The sequence below is a fragment of the Psammomys obesus genome, unplaced genomic scaffold (genome assembly GCF_907164565.1).
Source record: "Psammomys obesus unplaced genomic scaffold, mPsaObe1.curated_primary_1811, whole genome shotgun sequence".
Taxonomy (NCBI): domain Eukaryota; kingdom Metazoa; phylum Chordata; class Mammalia; order Rodentia; family Muridae; genus Psammomys; species Psammomys obesus.
The window spans coordinates 757,110-776,511 of record NW_026596152.1 but is presented as its reverse complement, the minus strand read 5'-3'; the positions used below and the strand labels follow the sequence as shown (position 1 = coordinate 776,511).

The 19,402-nt window shown below is 52.2% G+C and overlaps 1 protein-coding gene across 3 annotated transcripts; it reads left to right on the top strand.

Annotated features, from left to right (window-relative positions):
- Positions 1–4,975: 4,975 nt before the first annotated feature.
- On the top strand, positions 4,976–13,655 carry LOC129666961 (asialoglycoprotein receptor 2-like). 3 transcript variants are annotated; one of them, XM_055594359.1, is made up of 9 exons: positions 4,976–5,073; positions 5,309–5,530; positions 6,875–6,991; positions 7,351–7,446; positions 7,887–7,955; positions 8,101–8,187; positions 8,342–8,487; positions 12,967–13,073; positions 13,261–13,655. In XM_055594359.1, the coding sequence occupies exons 2-9, from the start codon at positions 5,407–5,409 to the stop codon at positions 13,415–13,417; spliced, it is 903 nt and encodes a 300-aa protein (XP_055450334.1). In that variant the 5' UTR covers positions 4,976–5,073; positions 5,309–5,406; the 3' UTR covers positions 13,418–13,655. The 3 variants fall into 3 exon arrangements, with proteins under 3 accessions (XP_055450334.1, XP_055450333.1, XP_055450335.1); XM_055594358.1 differs by having other exon boundaries at positions 4,977–5,073; positions 7,884–7,955; XM_055594360.1 differs by lacking the exons at positions 4,976–5,073; positions 5,309–5,530 and adding an exon at positions 5,537–6,035 and having other exon boundaries at positions 6,837–6,991; positions 7,884–7,955.
- Positions 13,656–19,402: the final 5,747 nt, after the last annotated feature.

Genomic DNA, 19,402 nt, shown 5'->3' with positions numbered 1-19,402 from the left:
CATGAGCCAGACCTAAGATTTCACAAAAAGCAAGTATAATGTGGGAAATCTAAATGTTAGGAAACTGAGGGCTTGGAGGTTTAGGAGGGAGTAACTATTGCCCAGCATTGTGTTCTAGGTTAACTAAAAACCCAGTCTCTGTGTGGTGATTTGGTTTATACAGCTGTTTAAGATTAACAGCAAGCTTTATTAGAAGATAAACCAAAAGTAAATATCAATAATCTCATACAACAAATGGCGCCCAACTAATCTAAGTAGCCACACCCTTCAAATCATGCTTTATCATAATTTGGTGGGGGGAATAAGCTCCCAGTGATAAAATCCAAACTTAAAACCTAAAAACTCCCAATCAGTTACTGTCTCTTTAAGAGAGGTTCTTAAACCAGCCCAGGAGCAAAAGACAGCCTCCTGGGGCAGACCTGAGACTTCCATAACCAAACTGGCTGCTGCTGCAGTTTAGCTAAGGGGTAAGCAAGCATGGCTCCTTTATACTGTGGCTGGATCAACTGGCTCAGTTCCACAGCCATGGCAGGAAAGAAAGGAACTGGAGGCAGACAAACCTCTAGACAGAATTTGGCCTAAACTGCATCTAAGATTAAAAAAAAAAAATTGCCATGGCAGAGGGTGTTTTAATCCCTTTTGGCTTCATTTTGGCTGTCATATTCATGGATCTGGTAGCAATATATTTAATGGTGTTAGTTCTTCTCCATGCCTTCTCCAAGAAAGTTCAAGGAGAAAATGGGGAAAAAGCCAAGGATTGGGGTACTAAGTTACAGACAATAGTACTCATCCAAATAATTAGGTTAATAATGGCTAAAATTCAAAGCTCTCTGGCTGCAAGGTATTTGTCAGCTCTTTCTGGTAAGGGTCCGCCAATTTACGGAAATATCAACTAAAATAACCAACTGGGCTCTGTTTGTTACAGCATAAATTGGCACAACTGACCCCAAACTTAAATTTTTATTTTCTCTTTGCTGGATTTTCATTTAAAGGCTTTGAGTTACAAATATACTGATTTGAAACTATCTATATCTGAACAAGTTGGTGAAGGCACATGCCTTTCTTCCCAACACAAAGTAAAAAGAAACAGGCAGATATCTGAGTTCTGGATCAAACTTATTTACATAATAAAAGCCAGGATGGCAACTCCTGCTGTTTAGCCACTTACAGAGACAGTCTAAGATTCAAAATGACAAAATTTTCCTTGAGGTTACCATGTAAATTCTTTTTTCTTAATAATAGATGTTATATTCTTACTGCTCTAAAGGTTGGATTCACATCATTTTTAGGTTTATGTAAAAATAGATAATGTCACACTGCTCTGGAAACTGCCTTATCCTTTTAAACGTGAGACATTTTCACAGGGGAATAATGTTGGTTGTGCCTATTTAAAAAAGACACAAGAGGCTTAAAGATGGCAAAATACATGCCAACCTACTTTAGTCCTAAAAACTCAAAAATTATATTCATATGTTTAAAAAACAAAACTGTCCATCCCATATTAAAAGGAGGGCAAGCCAAAGAATAGCCACTATCAATGTAAAGCCCAGGTAGAAGATGCCTAGGGTATGCTTACATGCTAAAGGTAAGAGGGAGTTTAAATAAAATTTGGCTATAAAGGCATAACTGCCCGTTCTATATAAATGGGGATAGGACAAATAGCTACAACATATATAAAAATCTAGAACTAAACCTCAAAACAGGTACAAGATACCTATGGTATGCTTATATTCTAAATTAAAAAGGAGTTTATATAAAGTGTACTTAAAACATGCATTTTCTATTGCTCAAGGCAACCAGCTTGTCTTTCTAATGGGAGGCTTCTCTAGGGAAATAGGTAGCAACTTGGCCTAATACAACAAGCACGCAAGAGCCCGAAAAGATATTTTAATCTATCTAACCTAGTTTTGATGATAATGATTGTATGTTCAATAAAAATGGTAACTTATATTGCTAATCCCTTTTCATGGGAACAACTCTAAAACTGAGACATAAAAATGTGTCTCCAGCCAAAACTTCAACAATACGTGGCCAATAAATCCTTGGCTATAATATCTTCAACATGTATTATAAAAATGTGTCTCCAGCCAAAACTTCAACAATACGTGGCCAATAAATCCTTGGCTATAATATCTTCAACATATATTATGCTAACCTTTTAATTGATGTAGATTAAATTGGCTTACAGTTTAGTTTCATCCTGCACATCTCATACATTTATAATTTTAGAACTCTATAATGCTTGTGAGAAATTATATGTTTGCAGAACAAAAGAACTGGACTCCAGAGATGCTGGATCAAACCTAACAGAATCATTCTTCAGCGTGCTGAGACATTGACACACCTGTTCCAGCATCTTGCATGTTCCAGCATTCTGCTTCTGCCTCAACTTCTTCAACTGCCGTTTCTCATCAAAGCCTGCTCCCAATAGGACTTTGAAGAAAGCTACTAATTTTAACTGGTCCAGCATTTTTGACTGTTCAAAAAAGGACTTTTATTAAGCCTGAAATTTCTCAACATTCAAATGTTATTGGACCACAAATGTTATTGCTTGCTTAATTAACATTTTTATTTGGGCCCCCTACAGGATTTCTACATGTCCACAATGTCAGCTAAAAGAAACTCATGAGAACGGCATCCAATTTCCTTTAAAGGGGGTTGGGTATGTTTTTGGTTGTTTGCTATGGCTATGAAATTTTATTGTCATTAGGAGATAGTTATTATTAACGGTCTTATTCAAAGTAAAACAAGGAATATACAGGGATATTTTATAGAAATAGAAAAAGGGTAGATTATTGAATCTACTCAACTTAAGGTTTTATTTGTTATTCCCAAATAAGGTTAATTTTAACTCTGAATTTTGCATATTAATGCAAAAATAAGTATTTTTAATACATTGGTATAAGCTTTAGTATATTGATAGAAAGTCAAGGTTACTTCCAATACTTTTAAACTACTATTAAAAGGTGGTTAGGATACTAGGTATGCAAGTTAATTATTAGTTATTCAACTCATAGTCATGTCAGACACTAGTCTAATTTATCAGAGGAGTATACATCCTAGGTTTAACAGATAGATATGATTTTATATACAGATAGATTACATAAAGATAGGTAGTCTTCAAAAGCTTCAGAGACCTACAGAATATGGCATTTAAAATGTTCTTATTATTTTAAAGATTCTTTGACAATGAGACAAGTCATTTCCTGGCAGCATCCTGTCTATCTGAAAGAAGATAATGAGCATAGAAGAACCTCCATATGGAGATGGCTTCAAATGTGGCAAACAAGCCACTCAGGTAAAGAAAATACCCTCGCTTCAGGACAGACAAATTCTGCCTAAAATGGGCAAGCTTAAATGCAGGACAAGTCGACTGCAGAGCTCTGCCAAGACAGGGTAAGCAAGTCCTAAATAGTTCCTGCTTCACGTATATGTCTGTCAAAATATTCTGAGCCAGAAGGCTGAAGATGATGCTCCAACATTATAGAGACTTATGGGTGACTGTTCAGTAGCAAACTGTCTCTGTCAATTTTTATTTTTTGGAAGCTGCTAATATGCACTTCCTATTTACTCTCATAACTAATTTTATTTCTTCTCAAGTCTCTGATGGGGTTGAAGACCAAATAATTATAGTACCACATTTAAGCTTAAGTTGTTTAGAAGTTAAGAAATCTTTTCATATAGGTAATAACAATAAGGATAAAAGTTAGATATAGAACTTTAAACTTGTCAAGATAGATAGGATAATCAGACACTTTCTGCTAAGATACCCTCTCCATGTGCTAAATACACATGGACTAGACATTGCACAGGTAGATTTTACCTAACAGTTTTCATAATTTCATAATTATTATTGTATTGAAATAAAAGGAGCCTTTTATTGAACTTAAAGGGAGAAATGTTGGTGTAATGCTTTTTTTTTTAATGTATACACCTTACCCCTGTTCATTTAAATACTGATTTCTCCCCCACCCCACCCCCAACTCTCTGGTTTCAATCCCAATATTGCATTGTGATACTCATTATAAGCATCCTGTCTCAACTCTTGTGTAAACAGGAACAAAATAAAGCAACTAGACACAGTGTTGAGCAGGGAGGAGACAGAGGACAGGAAAGGGGAGGAGCCAGAAGGAAGGAGATGAGTGGGAGGAGAAGGGGCAAGAGGAGATTTAGGAGAGCAGAGCTGGAGGAGAGATCTTGGAGGACATGGAGCATGAGCCAGACCTAAGATTTCACAAAAAGCAAGTATAATGTGGGAAATCTAAATGTTAGGAAACTGAGGGCTTGGAAGTTTAGGAGGGAGTTAACTATTGCCCAGCATTGTGTTCTAAGTTAACTAAAAACCCAGTCTCTGTGTGGTGATTTGGTTATACAGCTGCTGAGGATTAACAGCAGCATTACCAGAAGATAAATCAACAGTAAAAATTAATACCACCTACAACATGTGGGAGATGAGGAGGACCGGGGAGGAGTTGGGGGAGGAGGAAGAAAGGAGTGTGAGCGGGTCAGGCCGGAGCTGCACAGCCCGGTGCCGAGCACGTGGGAAGCTGTGGCCGTGGCGGGGTGCCAGGGTCGCAGGCTCAGATTGGGCAAGAACAGGGAACTGATCTGTAGGTCGCTTTGATCCCGGCCAGAGATATTTGGAGAAATCAACAGTTCTGGAAAGTGAAGAGGCAGGAAGTGGAACAGGGCGGGGTGTGGGGTGGAAACAGCAAACCGTGTCCCGGCCCTCCACACCTGGCTGCCCTCCCGAAACTGCAACGAAGGGTGAGGTGCGCGTGCACGCGTGCATGCGCATGTGTGTGTTCACAGGAGACCTGACACACGCGAGACCTTTCCCCTTCTCTGGTTGTGAGAGCAGAACCATGTCCTCCACCCCCGCAACTCACTGAGTTCCAAGTGTGTTTCAATTTACTGTCCGAAGTCCCAGGGGCAGGGGTGACAATCAGATGGACTTAGACATCGGGACTGGCTCTTGCCTAGGTCAGCCCCTCCCTGTCACCACCTGCCCACTCCTCCTGGCTTTAACCCTCCTTCCCTTTGGGAGCCGGAGCCACTCTCTACCTTTAACAGGTAACTGAGGCAGAGGAGGCAGGCAGGGCTGGGGGTTTCTGCGGCTGAAGAACAAGGTTCAGGGGCACTGGGGGCACTGGGGGATGGGCAGGATCGGGGTGGACAGTTCGGCCCACGAGAGTGTGGGAGGAAGGCTTCTGGCTGCACCAATGGGCCAGCCAGCTCCCGGGAAGGGACAGGACCCTGTCTCCAAATTTCTGTGTGACCTCTGAGCTGCTCACCTCTACCTACCCAGGGCCTCTCAGCCCCTCCACAGGAGTCTGCATCTTAGCGCAAACTCGAGGTCCAGCCTGCACTCAGCCCCATATCTGTGTCCAGCCCGTGGGGCCCAGCATGGAGAAGGACTTCCAGGACATCCAGCAGCTGGACTCTGAGGAAAACGACCATCAGCTTGGTGGAGATGAGGAGCAAGGCGTTCATGCACCGAAGCCCAGGACAGAGCATTCATTCTGGAAAGGCAAGTGTCCCCTTCTGGGGCGTCTCCTGATTCCTGTCTCAGCTGCCAACTCCTCTCTCCCCCTGAGGGATCTCTCACACCGCATCTGGGGTGTGTCTGTCCTAGTCAGCGTTTCTATCACTGAGATGGGATTCCACGGCCACAGCAACTTAGGGAGGAAAGGGCTTTCATCATCATCATTCACCATTGAAGGGAGCGAGGACAGGAACTAAAGGGGGTGGGACCCTGGAGGCAGGAGCTGATGAGAGGCCACGGAGGTGCTGCTCACTCTCCGTTCCCTGAGGCTCTCGCTCACCCTGCTTATAGACCCCGGGACCACGAGCCCAGGGGTGGCACCACCCACCATGGGCTGGGCCCTCCCCATCCATCACCAATTAAGAAAGTGCCTGCAGGCTGGCCTGCGGCCGTGTTCTGCGGAGGTGTTTCTCAGTTGGGGCGTCCTTCTGGATGACTCCAGCTTGTGTCATGGTGACACAGAACCAGCCAGCACAGCGTCACTCTCCTTGTGAGCTCCTGACTTCTCGGAGCACAGGGGCCCAAGGAAAGGGTGTTTGCCTAGAAGCAAGGGCCCTTGGGAACTAGGGTGACTCTCCCTCCAGATTGCATGTGTGCGTGTGTGTGTGTGTGTGTGTGTGTGTGTGAGTGCCTGTGTGCCTGCGTGCATGTGTGTGTGTGTGTGTGTGTGCATGTATGTGCCTAGGAGGAACGCTGGCTCCGGGACTGGGGTGAGGGGATGAGTATGAGGTGGGTGTGGAAATGTGCACGGAGACACCCTGAGTGATTCCCACTTGCGTCCCACCCAGATCCTTCTCTTGCACATTTTGAACACGGGCCTGATGTGGTTAGGAAAAGCAGGGGGAGGGGCTGGGAGAGGAGGCGGCGGACAGGCCAGTTCAGGTGAGCTGCAGGCGTGTGACACTGTGAGCAGCGGTGCGTGGCGAGGTGTGTGGATGTCCCAGAGTCTGGGCGTGTGCCACACTGTGTGTCTGTTAGGGTGAAAAGGCATGGGTGTGGGGATGCGCAGATTCCATGGGGAAGAAGGAGGCCCATCTGTGACCTCACTTTTAGGGTATCTAGGAAAGGCCAGTCTGCAGAGAGCTCTCCGTCTCTCCCTGTCCCAGGTGTTCACAGCTGGCACATCTGTGTCATGTGCGAGTGAGTGCTTGCACATGTGTGTGTGTGTGTGTGTGTGTGTGTGTGTGTGTGTGTGTGATCCCCTCAGCCCCACTTGGAGCCATTCTTGTGTGGCCAGGCTCTGCCTCCTCAGACGCCTGTGCCCTGTGCCGTTCTGTGTCTTGCTCTCTAGTGCCCTGGAGCTGTTTCCTGACACGCTGTCTCTCCCAGGGCAGCCCCCCCTCGGGCCCCCTCCTCGGCGCCTCTGCTCCAGGCTCCACCTCAGCCTGCTTGCCCTGGCCCTCAACGTCCTCCTGCTGGTGGCCGTCTGTGTGATTTCATCCCAAAGTGAGGTCCCGGCTGCGGGGATAGGGCAAGGGAAGAGATGTGCGCTGGGGGAGGGGACACAGATGGTGGCACAGGAGGCGGGCACAGGAGGCGGGCACAGGTGGCGGGCACAGGTGGCGGGCACAGGAGGTGGGCACAGGAGGCGGGCACAGTTGGTGGAGCACAGATGTGCACTGGGGGAGGTGGCACAGGTGGCGGGCACAGATGTGGGGAGACATGGAAGGAGGTGGAGGCAGTGTGGACAGGTTCCGGGTGCAGATGGAGCCCCATGCGGGGAGTGACTGGGGTCAGTCACAGGGACAGGAGGCGGCAGGCTGTGAGGCAGCTCACACTGCCTGGTCTGGGTGTCTCCTGGCAAGGCTTGCAGCTGCAGCAGGAGTTCCGGACCCTGAGAGAGACTTTCAGCAACTTCTCCTCCAGCACGCTGATGGAGTTCAGCGCTCTGGACTTCCACGGTGAGCTGGACGCCATGGCTGGCGCACGTGTGTGTGTGTGTGTGTGTGTGTGTGTGTGTGTGTCTGAGCAGGGCCCTGGGTGTGCAGGAGTGTGTCCACAGTGGGCGGAGGGGATGCAGACCAGGGCAGACAACTCAGCAGAGGAGCTGGCAGGGCGTGTGCCCTCACCGGAGGGGCCTGGAGGGTGAACCCGGGCACTCGGCCCTCAGCGCCAGGCAGAGACTGGAAGAGGCCGAGATCGGGAGGGAAGGTCACTGTACAAGGACACTTTTGGTGTGAACAGAGGAGGTGACTGACGGCGGTGGGGAGGGCTGCAGGGCCCAAGTGGGGCTTGAGAGCTCGGAGACCCGGTGGCGGGGTTCGGCCTCACGTGGGTGACCGGCTTAGGGGCGCCCAGCCATGTGGGCCGGGGAAGCCACGAGCACCCTGTCTTTCAGCAGGCGGCAGAGACGACAAGCTGACCGCCTGGGCGGCCACCGTGGACAAGAAGCAGCAGGACCTGAAGGCAGGTCAGAGCCCCCTTCCTGGGACACTAGAGCCAGTGTGTGGCGTGCTGTGCACCTGTGGGTCCCCAGGGAGCAGGGCGGCTGTGTCTGCTCCTGGCCGGCGTGGGGCCACGCGTCTGATTCACCCGTCTGTGCGTCTGTCCCTTAGAGCACTCCACGTTGCTCCTTCACCTGAAGCACTTCCCCCCGGACCTGCGGGTCCTGACCTGTCAGCTGGCCTTCCTGCAGAGCAACGGTAGGGAGGGGCCTGGGGGGGGAGGGACAGGGACCTGGGGGTAGGGACTGGGCCTGGGGGGTAGGGACAGGGGCCTGGGGGGTAAGGGACGGGGCCTGGGGTTTAGGGACACGGCCTGGGCCTCCTGCAGGGCCTCACATGCCTGTCCCCTCAGGCACCGAGTGCTGCCCGGTCAACTGGGTGGAGCACGGGGGCAGCTGCTACTGGTTTTCCCGGGGCGGGCTCACCTGGGCCGAGGCTGAGGCCTACTGCCGCCTGGAGAATGCGCACCTGCTGGTCATCAACTCTTGGGAGGAGCAGGTGAGGAGGCCTGAGCGGGGCCACAGAGCCAGCTGCTGTTATTTCCCTGTTGTTACTTATTTTATATTGTTGTTGTTGCTGCTGTTATTTAGCGAGTGTGCCATGGCGCACACTTCTGTTTTCGTTTTTTTGAGACAGGGTTTCTCTGTGTAGCCCTGGCTGTCCTGGAACTCACTCTGTAGACCAGGCCGGTCTTGAACTCACAGAGGTCTGCCTGCCTCTGCCTCCTGATAGAATTTCACAGTTTTATATGACATAGTCTGAGCACAGCTCCATCCCCTCCTCACTCTTTCCTCCAAATTCTGCCAGCACCACCAGGCCACCCGTCCCTCCCCGCGTCACACGCTCTTCTTTTTAAACCTGGGAGTCCGGCTGGTTCTCAGTGCCTGGGTACAGGGCCATTCGCTGGAGCGTGGGCATCCAGCCGGGGCCTCAAAGCCGAGGATTGATATGAAAACGTGTGTTTCTGGATGTGAACAAACAGCGCGTGTTTGCATGTACGAGAGCTGCACACGATAAAGCCAGCTCAAGTCCCAGTGCGGACGGAAGCCCCACCCTCGGCAGCTGGCTGCGGTTCCTCCTGGAGGAACCTCTTATTTTTAACCTAAGGAAGAGGACAGAAGAAGAGTGTGGTCAGGCCCGTGGTGGACTGGTAACCGGTCCTGAGAGGTGGGAGGCCGGAGGCCGAGCCAGGGAACCAGGTGGCACAGAAGCAGATAAAATAGCAGCCAACGTGACTTTGGGGCTAGGGCTCGGGGCTCGATGCAGGATGCAGTGGAGGGGCCGAGAGCCCCCTCCTGCTGTAGTGGAAGGCTTAAGTTGCTCGCCGGTGGCGGGTCGCCGGGTCCCCGCTGGCCGTGGTGTCTTCCTTCTCCACGGTTGTTCCCGGACAGTCCCTAAGCTCACGGTGGGAGCCAGCCTGCTGGGGCGGGCGGAGCAGCTTTGCACAGGAGGGGTGGTGCAGGATCTAGCACAGTCTGGGCGTGCTCATGAGCGCCTCTTTAGTCCTCACAGCCCCCCTGTGGCCACCCCTGCCGACCCCACTTGGAGCTCAGGACACCCAGGAACAGAGTTAAGCGACGAGCCGCAGGGCCAGCGCAGGGTCATGCAGGATGGTGACCTTGGCCTCTCTGGTCAGTGTTTCCCCTGCTGCCTTGACACGAGAGGGTCAGCGGGCTTTCTTCTGTCTGGACGTGGCTGGACGCAGACAGGCCGCACCGAGTGAGTGTGCGCCGTCGGGCTAAGCAAGTGGCTTTCACGGTAATCCAGCCACGTCTTGCTTTGCTGATCAGGTTGAAGGTCCCAGCATCTAGCTCATTTTGACGCAGAAAACATCAGCTTTATGTAATTTGACCTCAGTCTGGCTCACAAGTGCACAGCCGCAGTGGGGGACTGTGCCGTCACCGTCCCGAGCACCCGCCAGTGCCTGAACTCTCCTCGGCTGTGGTCCTTGGCTTTACCCAGTCCCGCTCTGCCCATCATGTTGGTCCCAACAGGGTTGGGGTCTGTGTGCTTCACTTTAGCCGTCCTCAGCCTTGGGTAAGCAGCGCCAGCCCCTGCCTCTCCCAGCATTTAGGAGGATCACGAGGAAGCTCTCCTCACTTCTGCCTCCCCCACCTCCATCGCACCTCCATCCTTCCCCGACTCCGTTTCTTTTCTTCTTTGGTCTTATGTTGTTCAGCCTGTCCTCAAACCCCTGGGCTCAAGGGATCCCCCGCCTCAGTCTCCTGAGTACCTGGGATGATTTTCATAGGCGGATGTGTCTCCCTTATGTTCAGTTTTCAAGGTTTTTAATTACGTGTATTTATTTACTGGTGAGTATGTGTGGGGGAGTCTGTGCCTCTGCGTGTGCATGCACGGAGGCCAGAGAGGGTGTTGGGTTTCCCCTTTTGTCATCCGCTCTTCCCCGAGGCAGGGTCTCTTCCTGAACCAAGAAGCTCATGTTTTGTCTAGGCTGAAAGCCAGGAACTCTCAGACCTGCTCTTGTTTCTGCCTGCCATTGGAGCTGGGGTCCTGGGTGTTTGCTGGGTGTTTGTGCCTGTTGTGAAGTTGCTGGATCTGAGCTCAGGGCCTCTCTGTTATGGAACAAATGCCCTTGACGACCGAGCCCTCCCACCAGCCCCACCAGCCCCTTACATTTGCTGTGAGGTGTGCTGTGAGGTGTGCTCTTTCCATTTTCGCCCTCGGTATTGTGCAATGTGGGTAGTTTAGTGTTGGGTACTGTGGTGATGTCATGTTTAACTCTGAGTGGTGGGCTGAGGTTTATTGGCTTCAGAAACTAAGAGCTTACAGGGCCAGAGGATGGTCAGCAGTTAAGAGCCGTGGTGGCTCGTGCAGAAAGCTGAGATCCAGTTCCAGAGTCACACGATGGCTCTCAATGTCCGTACCTTCAGTTCCAGGAGCTGAGACCCTTTTCTGACCATCTCGGACACCGGGCACACACATGGCACACACATGGCACACAGACATAGGAGGAAAAACCACCCAGACACATAACATAAAATAAAGAAAATTCTGCCTGGTGGGGGGGGGGCACACCTTTAATCCCAGCACTCAGGAGGCAGAGGCAGGTGGATCTCTGAGTTCAAAGCCAGCCTGGTCTACAGAGCAAGTTCCAGGACAGCCAGGACTACACAGAGAAACCTTGTCTTGAAATAAGTAAGTAATTAAATTTTTTAAAGTTTAAAAAAACTAAGTTTAGGGCTAGAGAGGCTGCTCAGAGGCTAAGAACACTGGGTGCTCTTCCAGAAGTCCTGAGTTCAATTCCCAGCACACACATAGTGGCTCACAACCATCTATAGTGAGATATGATGCCCTCTGCTGGCGTGCAGACAGAAGACTGTATAAATAATAAATAAATAGATAAATCTTAAAAAAAACAACCTAAGTTTATATAATCTCCGCAGGAAAGATGAAGAAAGCAGCCTTTTCTCCTCCTCCTCCTTTCCTGAGACAGATGTCATGTAGCTCAGGTTAGCCTTAGGCTTGCTCTGTAGCCAGAGGAGACCTTGAACTCCTGTAGTCATCCTGCTTTCCCCTGGTTCATGCTGGACAGAGCCGACCCAGGGATCTGCGCTCCCTAGACACAGACAGAGCCAGCTGCCTCAGGGACTCTGACACATGTCGGTCCTCAGAAACAACCCAACCAACGGTCTTTGGAACGAGCAGCATGTGTGCCCAGCTGCCAGAGGTTCACAGTCCACAGCTGCCTGTGACGGGAACACTCAGTTTCCACTTCGAGGGGCGGGGCGTGAGTTGCATCCTGATTTCCTCACTGCCACTGTTGTGAGTGGGCGCACTTCCTCTCGCTCACTTAGGAAAGTGCAAAAGAGCGATCTCTTTCCCGGGGTCACCCAGCACTACCTGGCGGCCCTCCTCTCGCCCTGAGCTCAGGGGATGTTTGATCCTGTACATTTGTCTAAGTTATCAGCTTCTTTGGTGATGGGAAGAGGGATTAGAGAGCAGCAGAGGCCGGAATATCGGAACTCCAGGTCCTCTTGCCCCATCCCTGTTGGCATTTCTGAATCTGTGGCTCAGCCCCGGCAGCCCTGGCAGCTGCTGCTTCATGCACAGGGCATTGCCTGCAGGCAGAATTCCAGCCTGGGTGCCTGTCATAAGCAACCTTGCTCTGGGGGATTTGAGTGGAATTGGGCAGGTTTCCTCCCAAGGCAGGCGGGGAGTTTTCATGTGCTGTCAAAGGTGATTGTTGGAGCGGCTGCTGGTCTCTGCTTCCTCGATGAAACCCGGTGATCTTACATTCCCCTGAAACCATCCCAGGAATGGCCACGTAGGAGCACGCACCCTGGGCCGGTCTCAGCCCTCGGGGGTGATCTGTAAGCCCAGAGATACCGAGACCAAAGCCCTGACCCGTCCCTGTCTGGGCCGCCTGCCCTGTACATACTGGCCATATCCCTACTTTGAGTAGAGACTGTCAGGCCCTGCGTAGACAAAGTGCAGTTCTGGGTGTCAGCCCGAGCTGGGAGAGGCTGGGGCCTGGCAAAGCTCAGGGAGTGACATCAAAACCACAGCAAGAGAACTAGGGACCAAGAGAGAGAAGAGTGAACCAGGGTGCTGCGCTGTGGGAGGTCCAGGCTCGGCAAGGGCAGTATCCGCGATTCTGATGCTGAGGGGCCTGGGGTTGCCATGGCAGTGGCCCCAAGCGACAGAGCAGGAAGCGCCCAGGCTGGAAACGGAATGGCGGCCTCATTCTAGAGCCTGGCTGGCTTTCCAGGTTCCAATAACTACCTTGCAGAGTGAGAATCCCCACGGCAGGCAGCCGACTGGGGGAGCTACCAAAGCTCAGAGCAGGTGCTCCTTCGGAAGCTCTTGGCGCAAAGCCGCGCCCAGGAACGCTCCTTTCGCACATCTGTGCTGGTGTCCAGGCTGCAGCCTGGAGCGGGCCGGGCTGGGGTGGGGCGTGCTGGCGTGGATGCGCTCGTGGCTGACGAATGAAGCCATTTACTCCCACTGTTTCTCTAGAAATTCGTCGCGAAGCGCACCGGCTCGTTCCACGTCTGGATAGGCCTCACCGACCGCAACGGCTCCTGGAAATGGGTGGACGGGACGGAATACAGGAGCAGCTACAAGTAAGCACCTGCAGCCGCCCGGCCCTCACCTCCCTGGGCTCCCGTGGGGCCCCGGGGGCCAGTTTCCCCAGCCTGCTTCTGCCTGACCCCACCCTTCCAAGGCTGTGCTTTTGGGGGGCAGGGCGGGGTCAGGTTGGTGGGAGGTGGGGAGGTTGAAGCTGCATCTTTCTTTGGCTCACCTTCTTAGGAACTGGGCCATCACCCAGCCAGACAACTGGCAGGGGCATGAAGAAGGTGGCAGTGAAGACTGTGCCGAAATCTTGCCAAGTGGCTACTGGAATGACAACTTCTGCCAGCAGGTGAACCGCTGGGCGTGTGAAAAGAGGCGCAATGTCACACACTAGGCGCCTCCGCCCGGCTCCCCTGCCTCCCCCATCCTTCCATGTCACCCAGCCTCTTCACTGGGGGTTCTGAAGCAGGGAAGAGGGACAGAGCTCTGGGGAGTTTTGGAGAGACGGGGATGGCTTTATGTCCTCACACTTGGGGAAAGCCGGGATTTCACACCTCTTCACAATTCATTGAGATTGTTACCAGTTTCAACCTTCTGAATGGAGTAGAAAAAAAAGAAACAAATGCTTGAAACTCTGGCCTGGTTGTTTGGAACCGGAGCAAATGGGAGGGAGGTAAGAGGGTCTGGAGGAACAAGGCTCGAACCCTTGTGGACCATTCCTTGACACACTGATGTATCAAAGCAGGAAGCAGGTGCCTCGGTGGCCAGCGCTTAGACGGGAGCTGCTGCCCACAGCCCCAGAGGATTCTGGGAGAGGAGTGTTCTCTGAATTCAAGATCTCCCCAAACTGAGTTGTCAGGGACTGCACACACACACACACACACCACACACACACTCCCCACACTCCACACACACACACACACACACACACACACACACACACACACACACACACCAGGCTTCCCCTCTTCCCTCCATTTCGCCCTAGAGTTAATCTGGGCGTCCTGTCAGGGCGTTTCCAGGACACCTGCAACAGAGGCTTGAGCGGCTTGGCCTCTGTCTTCCTGTTTCTCTTTAACCCTGCATTGCTTGTGCTCATCTTCTAACTGACGTCACTCCCTGACAGGCTTTTACCTCATCGAATGTGGCAGCTGTAGAAAAATGTGAAGTGTGAGCGTGCTGTGTTTTATTTAATTATTTACTACGCAATAATTAAAGGTAGGGAGGGTAAGGGGTTGGCAATTTTGGGAGACTCCTGGTGAGTCAGGAGTCTCCAGTTTAGTTACAGACTGTGGGTGGCCATCCTCCTGTCCCCCTCAGGCAGTGCAGTCGGCCTCCCATTTGAACAAGATGCTGGAACGTCCACTCGCAGGACAGCCGCGTTCCTGGGGGCTTGCCATGTGCAGCCCGAGCAGCCTCTGGGCCAGTTCTCCAGAGTCCTCGATGCTGCCCATGCTGCCCGGCCGCGCTGCCAGCCCTCTGACCCCGTCCCCAGCGCTCACCTCGCTCCACAGCCCCCGGTTTCCCTGTCTTCCTCCTCCAAGGGCTCCCGAATCTCCTGGCCCCAGAGCCGAGGAGGCCCGCTTAGGACAGCCAGCCGCTCTTCTCCGCACTCAGCTCTTTGGTCAGCTGGCTCCCCTTTCGCTTTGGCAGAATATCTGAGAAAGCGCGGCCTTCAGCTGCACGGCTCCAGCCCACTGTAAGCTGGAACCACAGCGGCCAGGCCCAGCTCTGTCACTGTCCCTGAGCCCCCGAGCTGTTGGGGACCTTCGACATGGGAGTCCGTGGAGCGCTGTGAGTCTTGGCTTGGGGAAACGTGAACAAATGTCCGTCCATCCCAGACGACAGAGCAGAGGAAGGGCCCCACCCAAGCCCAGGCTGGAAACCGTGGAGTTTGCCGGGGTTCAGTGCAGGCATGTGGCTGACTGAAAGGCAGCCGTGCCACCGAAAAGCTCCACCCAGCATGAATGACGGCTCACCGAAGCCTTGTCCCTGAGCTCCTTCCTGCACACCCTTCTCAGAGGGCCACCTTCTCCCGCAGCTGCTGCTGCGTTCATTACCTCAGAGAGGGGGCCTAGCGAGCCTACCCAGACTCCCTGCTCCTCCCTCCCAGACAGAATTCTTCCGTCTCCCGGGAAATAGTCCTATGTTCCTCCAGGAGACATTTCACAACCATAAACTCCAATTATATCCCATTCCGAGGGGCAGAGCTGGAGAGAGTGGCTTTGTGTCAGTATGCATTTGTCAAAACCTGCAACAGAAGAGTGAAAGCCAACGTAAGGAATGGAGCCAGTCAGTTAACACTGTATCAGTATTGGCTTCTCTGTTGTGACAACCAACTGGGTTTAAAAAGCATATTAGGGAGAATTATATTAGGGAAAAGGGAAAATTATAATACAGTTTCCTGTTCTCTGGAGCTTTGATTTGTCGTGTGTGTGGTGGTTTTGCCAGCATGTCTGTCTGTGCACAACATGTATGCAGGCCTGAGGCCTCCAGGAGAAGGCGTCAGGTCCCCTAGAACTGGCCTTGCAGAGGTTTCACGCCACCGTGCGGGTGCTGGGAATGCTGGGAGCCAAACCCGAGTCTTCTGGAAGAGCAGCGGGTGCTTTTAGCCACAGAGCCATCTCTCCAGCCCAGCGAAGTCTTACTAGTTGCCAAAGGGAAGGATTTTAAGGTTACATTCGCCTGTTATGACACAAACAAACAAATTAATTAAAATTGTCCACAGAAATTGGACAAGGAGATTAGCTATCTGTAAACGAAGAGCTGGTTTTTCTTTCATATTACATGGGCCAATAAGAAAACTATCTGTAAATCAGTGGATTATATCAAGGCATATGGGATATAGCTAATGCTAACCTCCGTGGAAAATGCAAATCCTCAAGGTTTGTAACAAGCAAAAATTAAAGACTGAAAATACAAGTATCCAGCTTAATAGCTAGGAAAATCAATTCAGGAAAGTTCATAGCGATAGCAATAAATCCGGCCCAAAGCTCACCTCTCACCCTCTGCTCTGTCTCTATTCAAACACTTCCTGCCGGCAGGACAAACTGGGTGAAAGGTTTTGTGTGGAGGCCGGTGCCCCCCCCCCCCCCACTGCTGGCCACGGTAGCGGCTCATCCCCCGCTGCTCAGTGTCTCAGGCCAAATTTGTAAAGATTTGAAAACTTGCTTTGCTTGGTGTCCTCGTGTGGTGCCACACTGCTCGAGAGGTCACGAGGACACGTGCAGGAGCCCGGCTCTCCCCCACGGTTGCTCAGGCCGGCAGGCTTGTCGTCCCAGGCTCCTGGGGGCTCTGTGCACAGTTTCCCTACCCCTCACTGCGGGAGCCCGGCCGCGCCGAGGACCCGGCCCTTCACCCGTGCGGTGGCACAGCCTTCCCTTGGTCCTTGTGGGCGGTGTGAGCCAGAGCGTGGGGCACAGCCATCTCCTCAGGACCCGCCCTGAGACTCGGCCTACTGAGCCGAGCTGGCACGCGGCCAGCTGTCCCCTCAGTAAACGCCGATGTCCCGTTCGCTGGTGCGTCTCCGTCAGAGCACAGCCCGTGCGGTCCCAGCTTCTCTGGACTCATGTCTGTGCGTCTGTCCTTCCTTCGAGCCGCCCACTGCCCAGGTCAGGTCAGGCACAGAGCAACGCATGTCCCCACACGCGAACACAGTTGCTCAGTCACATAGCGGGACCCACTTACATGCGGGGAAGCGCCAAGCTGTTTCCCATGATTCTCATGCCCTTTCACTCACCCAGCACACGCACCACGCCGCCGTTTGGCTGTTCTGGTTGTTACTGTTTTATTTGGGGTTGCTCTGCTGGCTAATGGTGTGCAGCTTCCAGTTTGCTTAGTTTTTACATCTCTTTTTGTTTGTTTGTTTTATTTTCTGGGACAGGGCTTCTCTGTGTAGCCCTGGCTGTCCTAGACTCACTCTGTAGATCAGGCCAGCCTTGAACTCAGAGCTCCACCTGCCTCTGCCTCCAGAGTGCTGGGGTTAAAGGCGTGTGGAGGGCTGGGATCTCAGGCCGGCACCGCCACCCCTAGCCCGGCTCATCTATTGATGTGTGTGCGTGTGCGTGTGCTCTTACCAGCTAAGCCGTCTCACGGAGCCATGCTTTGCTTCTTTTTATCAGCAAATCCTCCTCAGTCAAGTCCTCCTAATCCTGCCTCTCTGTTCCTTTTATTTCTTGTTGAGTTTTCAGAATGAAAAAAAAAAAAGTTGTGTGTGTAGGACATGTGTATGTGAGCATGTGTCAGTGTGTGTGTGTGTGTGCATGGGGTGTGTGTGTGTGTGTGTGTGTCAGTGTGTGTGTGCATGGTGTGTGTGTGTGTGTGTGTGTGTGTGTGTGTGTGTCAGTGTGTGTTGTGCGTATACATGCATGGGGTGTGTGTATGTCAGTGTGTGTATGTGTGTCAGTGTGTGTATGTGTGTCAGTGTGTGTGTACCGGGCTGTGTCTGTGGTGCGTGCACATGAGTGCCCAGGTCACACTCACGGAGGCCAGGAGAAGAGAGGGCACCCTCCCATCATTCTCTGCCCAGCACCCTGGCATGGGTCTCCCGCTGGGCCTGCAGCTTGCTGCTCCGTTTAGGTTGGGTGGCCAGGGCTCTGGAGATCTTTTCCCTGTCTCTGCCCCCAAATTCTGGGGGTGCAGGCACACACAGCCATGCCTGTAACGTGGGCCTGGGGATTCGAACTTAGCGCGGCCAGCACTCCTAACCACTGAGCCGTTCCAGCCCGAGATTTCCTTATCTACTCTAGACACTCGGCCCTTGTCGGGTTAGATGCCTGCAGATGTTTTCTCCAGCCCCACCTTCCTCCAGCTTGCCTTGTCACTCTCAACAGGTCCCATTTCCCCAAAACAACGCAGCACAGCGAGGGAGATCCTGGCAGCGAGGGAGATCTTGGCAAGCCGCTTAAGGAACTGAGAAAAGCCTTGTGGTCACACAGAACTGGGGGCCAAATGCTTTTCCTGTTTTCATAGAAATTTGGTTAGACCGCCTCAGCAAAGGGCCCAGGTGTTCCAGAGCCGGGGTGTCCCAGGAAGAGGAAAACCAAGCATCTGTGGAGGGAGATGGTTTTAGAGAATTCTCCCACGTTAGCGGGAAGTCATCCACTTTTTTCTGTTGGAAAGGGAACTGCTTCCTCACCCCTTCCCCAGCAAGATGGTGCAGGGCGTGTCTGTTCGGAGTAAGAGGGGCCTCCCCTCAGAACACCCCCCCCCCCCCCCCCCCCCCCGCCAAGCTGAAGGTATTGTTGAGATGCCATGGACTGCAGCTGCTTTAGTGGAGCCAAAACTATTTTTGTTTTGTTTTGAGGCAGGGCCTCGCTATGTGGTCCAGGATGGCTTTGAACTTGCAACAGGTCTCCTGCCTCAGCTTCTCCCATGTTGAGATACTCCCAACTAGCCAGTGGCCCAGCCTCATAAGACAGGTTTTGGTTGAGGCTGTGGCTATTCCTTTGAGATTTTTGTGGTAGCCATTAGGAAAGAGACTAATTTCTGGTTCTTGACAGGAAAATCTAAAAGCAAATGCCTGAACAACCAGGTCCCCCCCTGGCTTGCTGATGAAGCTGCGCTTGGGTGCCTGGCAGGGCCCGGATCACAGAGATTGAGAACTGCGAGCCTGGGAGCCAGTGATTGACAGCTAGCAGACCGGAGGCCTGCACTTCCTGCACCCCCAGGCTCCGAGGAACTCCCACCTTGAGAAGCTCTGGTTCTGGGTGCTTGCACCGCCCTTGTCCCTGAATTCTGGTCTCCTTTGCTCTTGAGGATCAGTGAGGGACAAGGGAAAGATGGAGGAGGACGGGAGCCTTATCTGACGGCAGGTCCTGCTCTTTGAGATGAGCCTCCTCGAAAGTGGCTCATTGCAATGTGTTGTTGGGAGGAACAGCCACTGTAATGGCGTCCAACTGCTACGGAGTGTTCTGTGGAAGGGAAGTTAGGGGTGGGGGCGGCAGAGTGAGGACGGGAAGAGGTCAACAAAGGTCAGCAAATGCCAAGATGAGGATTCTGGAGAAAGTGATTCGTTAGGAAGCATCTGAGGTGATTTCAAAACAAGTCTCATGTGGTGCCGAGAACAGAGATCCTGGGACACCATGCCAACCCCACAGAGGCGATGACGACACAGCTCACTCCAGAGTTCTCTCTAGTGGGAAGACGGCTTTTGGAATATTTTTGTCTACTCGTGCCGTGTCGGAGGAGGACACTCAGGCCTTTGGTGATGAGGCATATGGTTGCTGGCTGGTAACAAAATTGTTCAGTGATGGACACGAAGACTTGAGTTCAGTTCCCAGCATTCACATCAGGCAGCTCACAGCCTCCTGTAACCCCAGCTCCAGGGGCCCTCCTGTGTTGCCCTGGCCAGGTGCTGTGTATCCTAATGGTCATTACT

Excerpts from the sequence above, each read along its gene's own strand:
- LOC129666961 (XM_055594360.1), top strand. The coding sequence starts at position 5,875 with ATGGGCTGGGCCCTCCCCATCCATCACCAATTAAGAAAGTGCCTGCAG. Across the intron at positions 8,188-8,341 it reads GGCCTTCCTGCAGAGCAACG|GCACCGAGTGCTGCCCGGTC; the intron begins GTAGGGAGGGGC and ends CTGTCCCCTCAG. Across the intron at positions 8,488-12,966 it reads TCAACTCTTGGGAGGAGCAG|AAATTCGTCGCGAAGCGCAC; the intron begins GTGAGGAGGCCT and ends CTGTTTCTCTAG.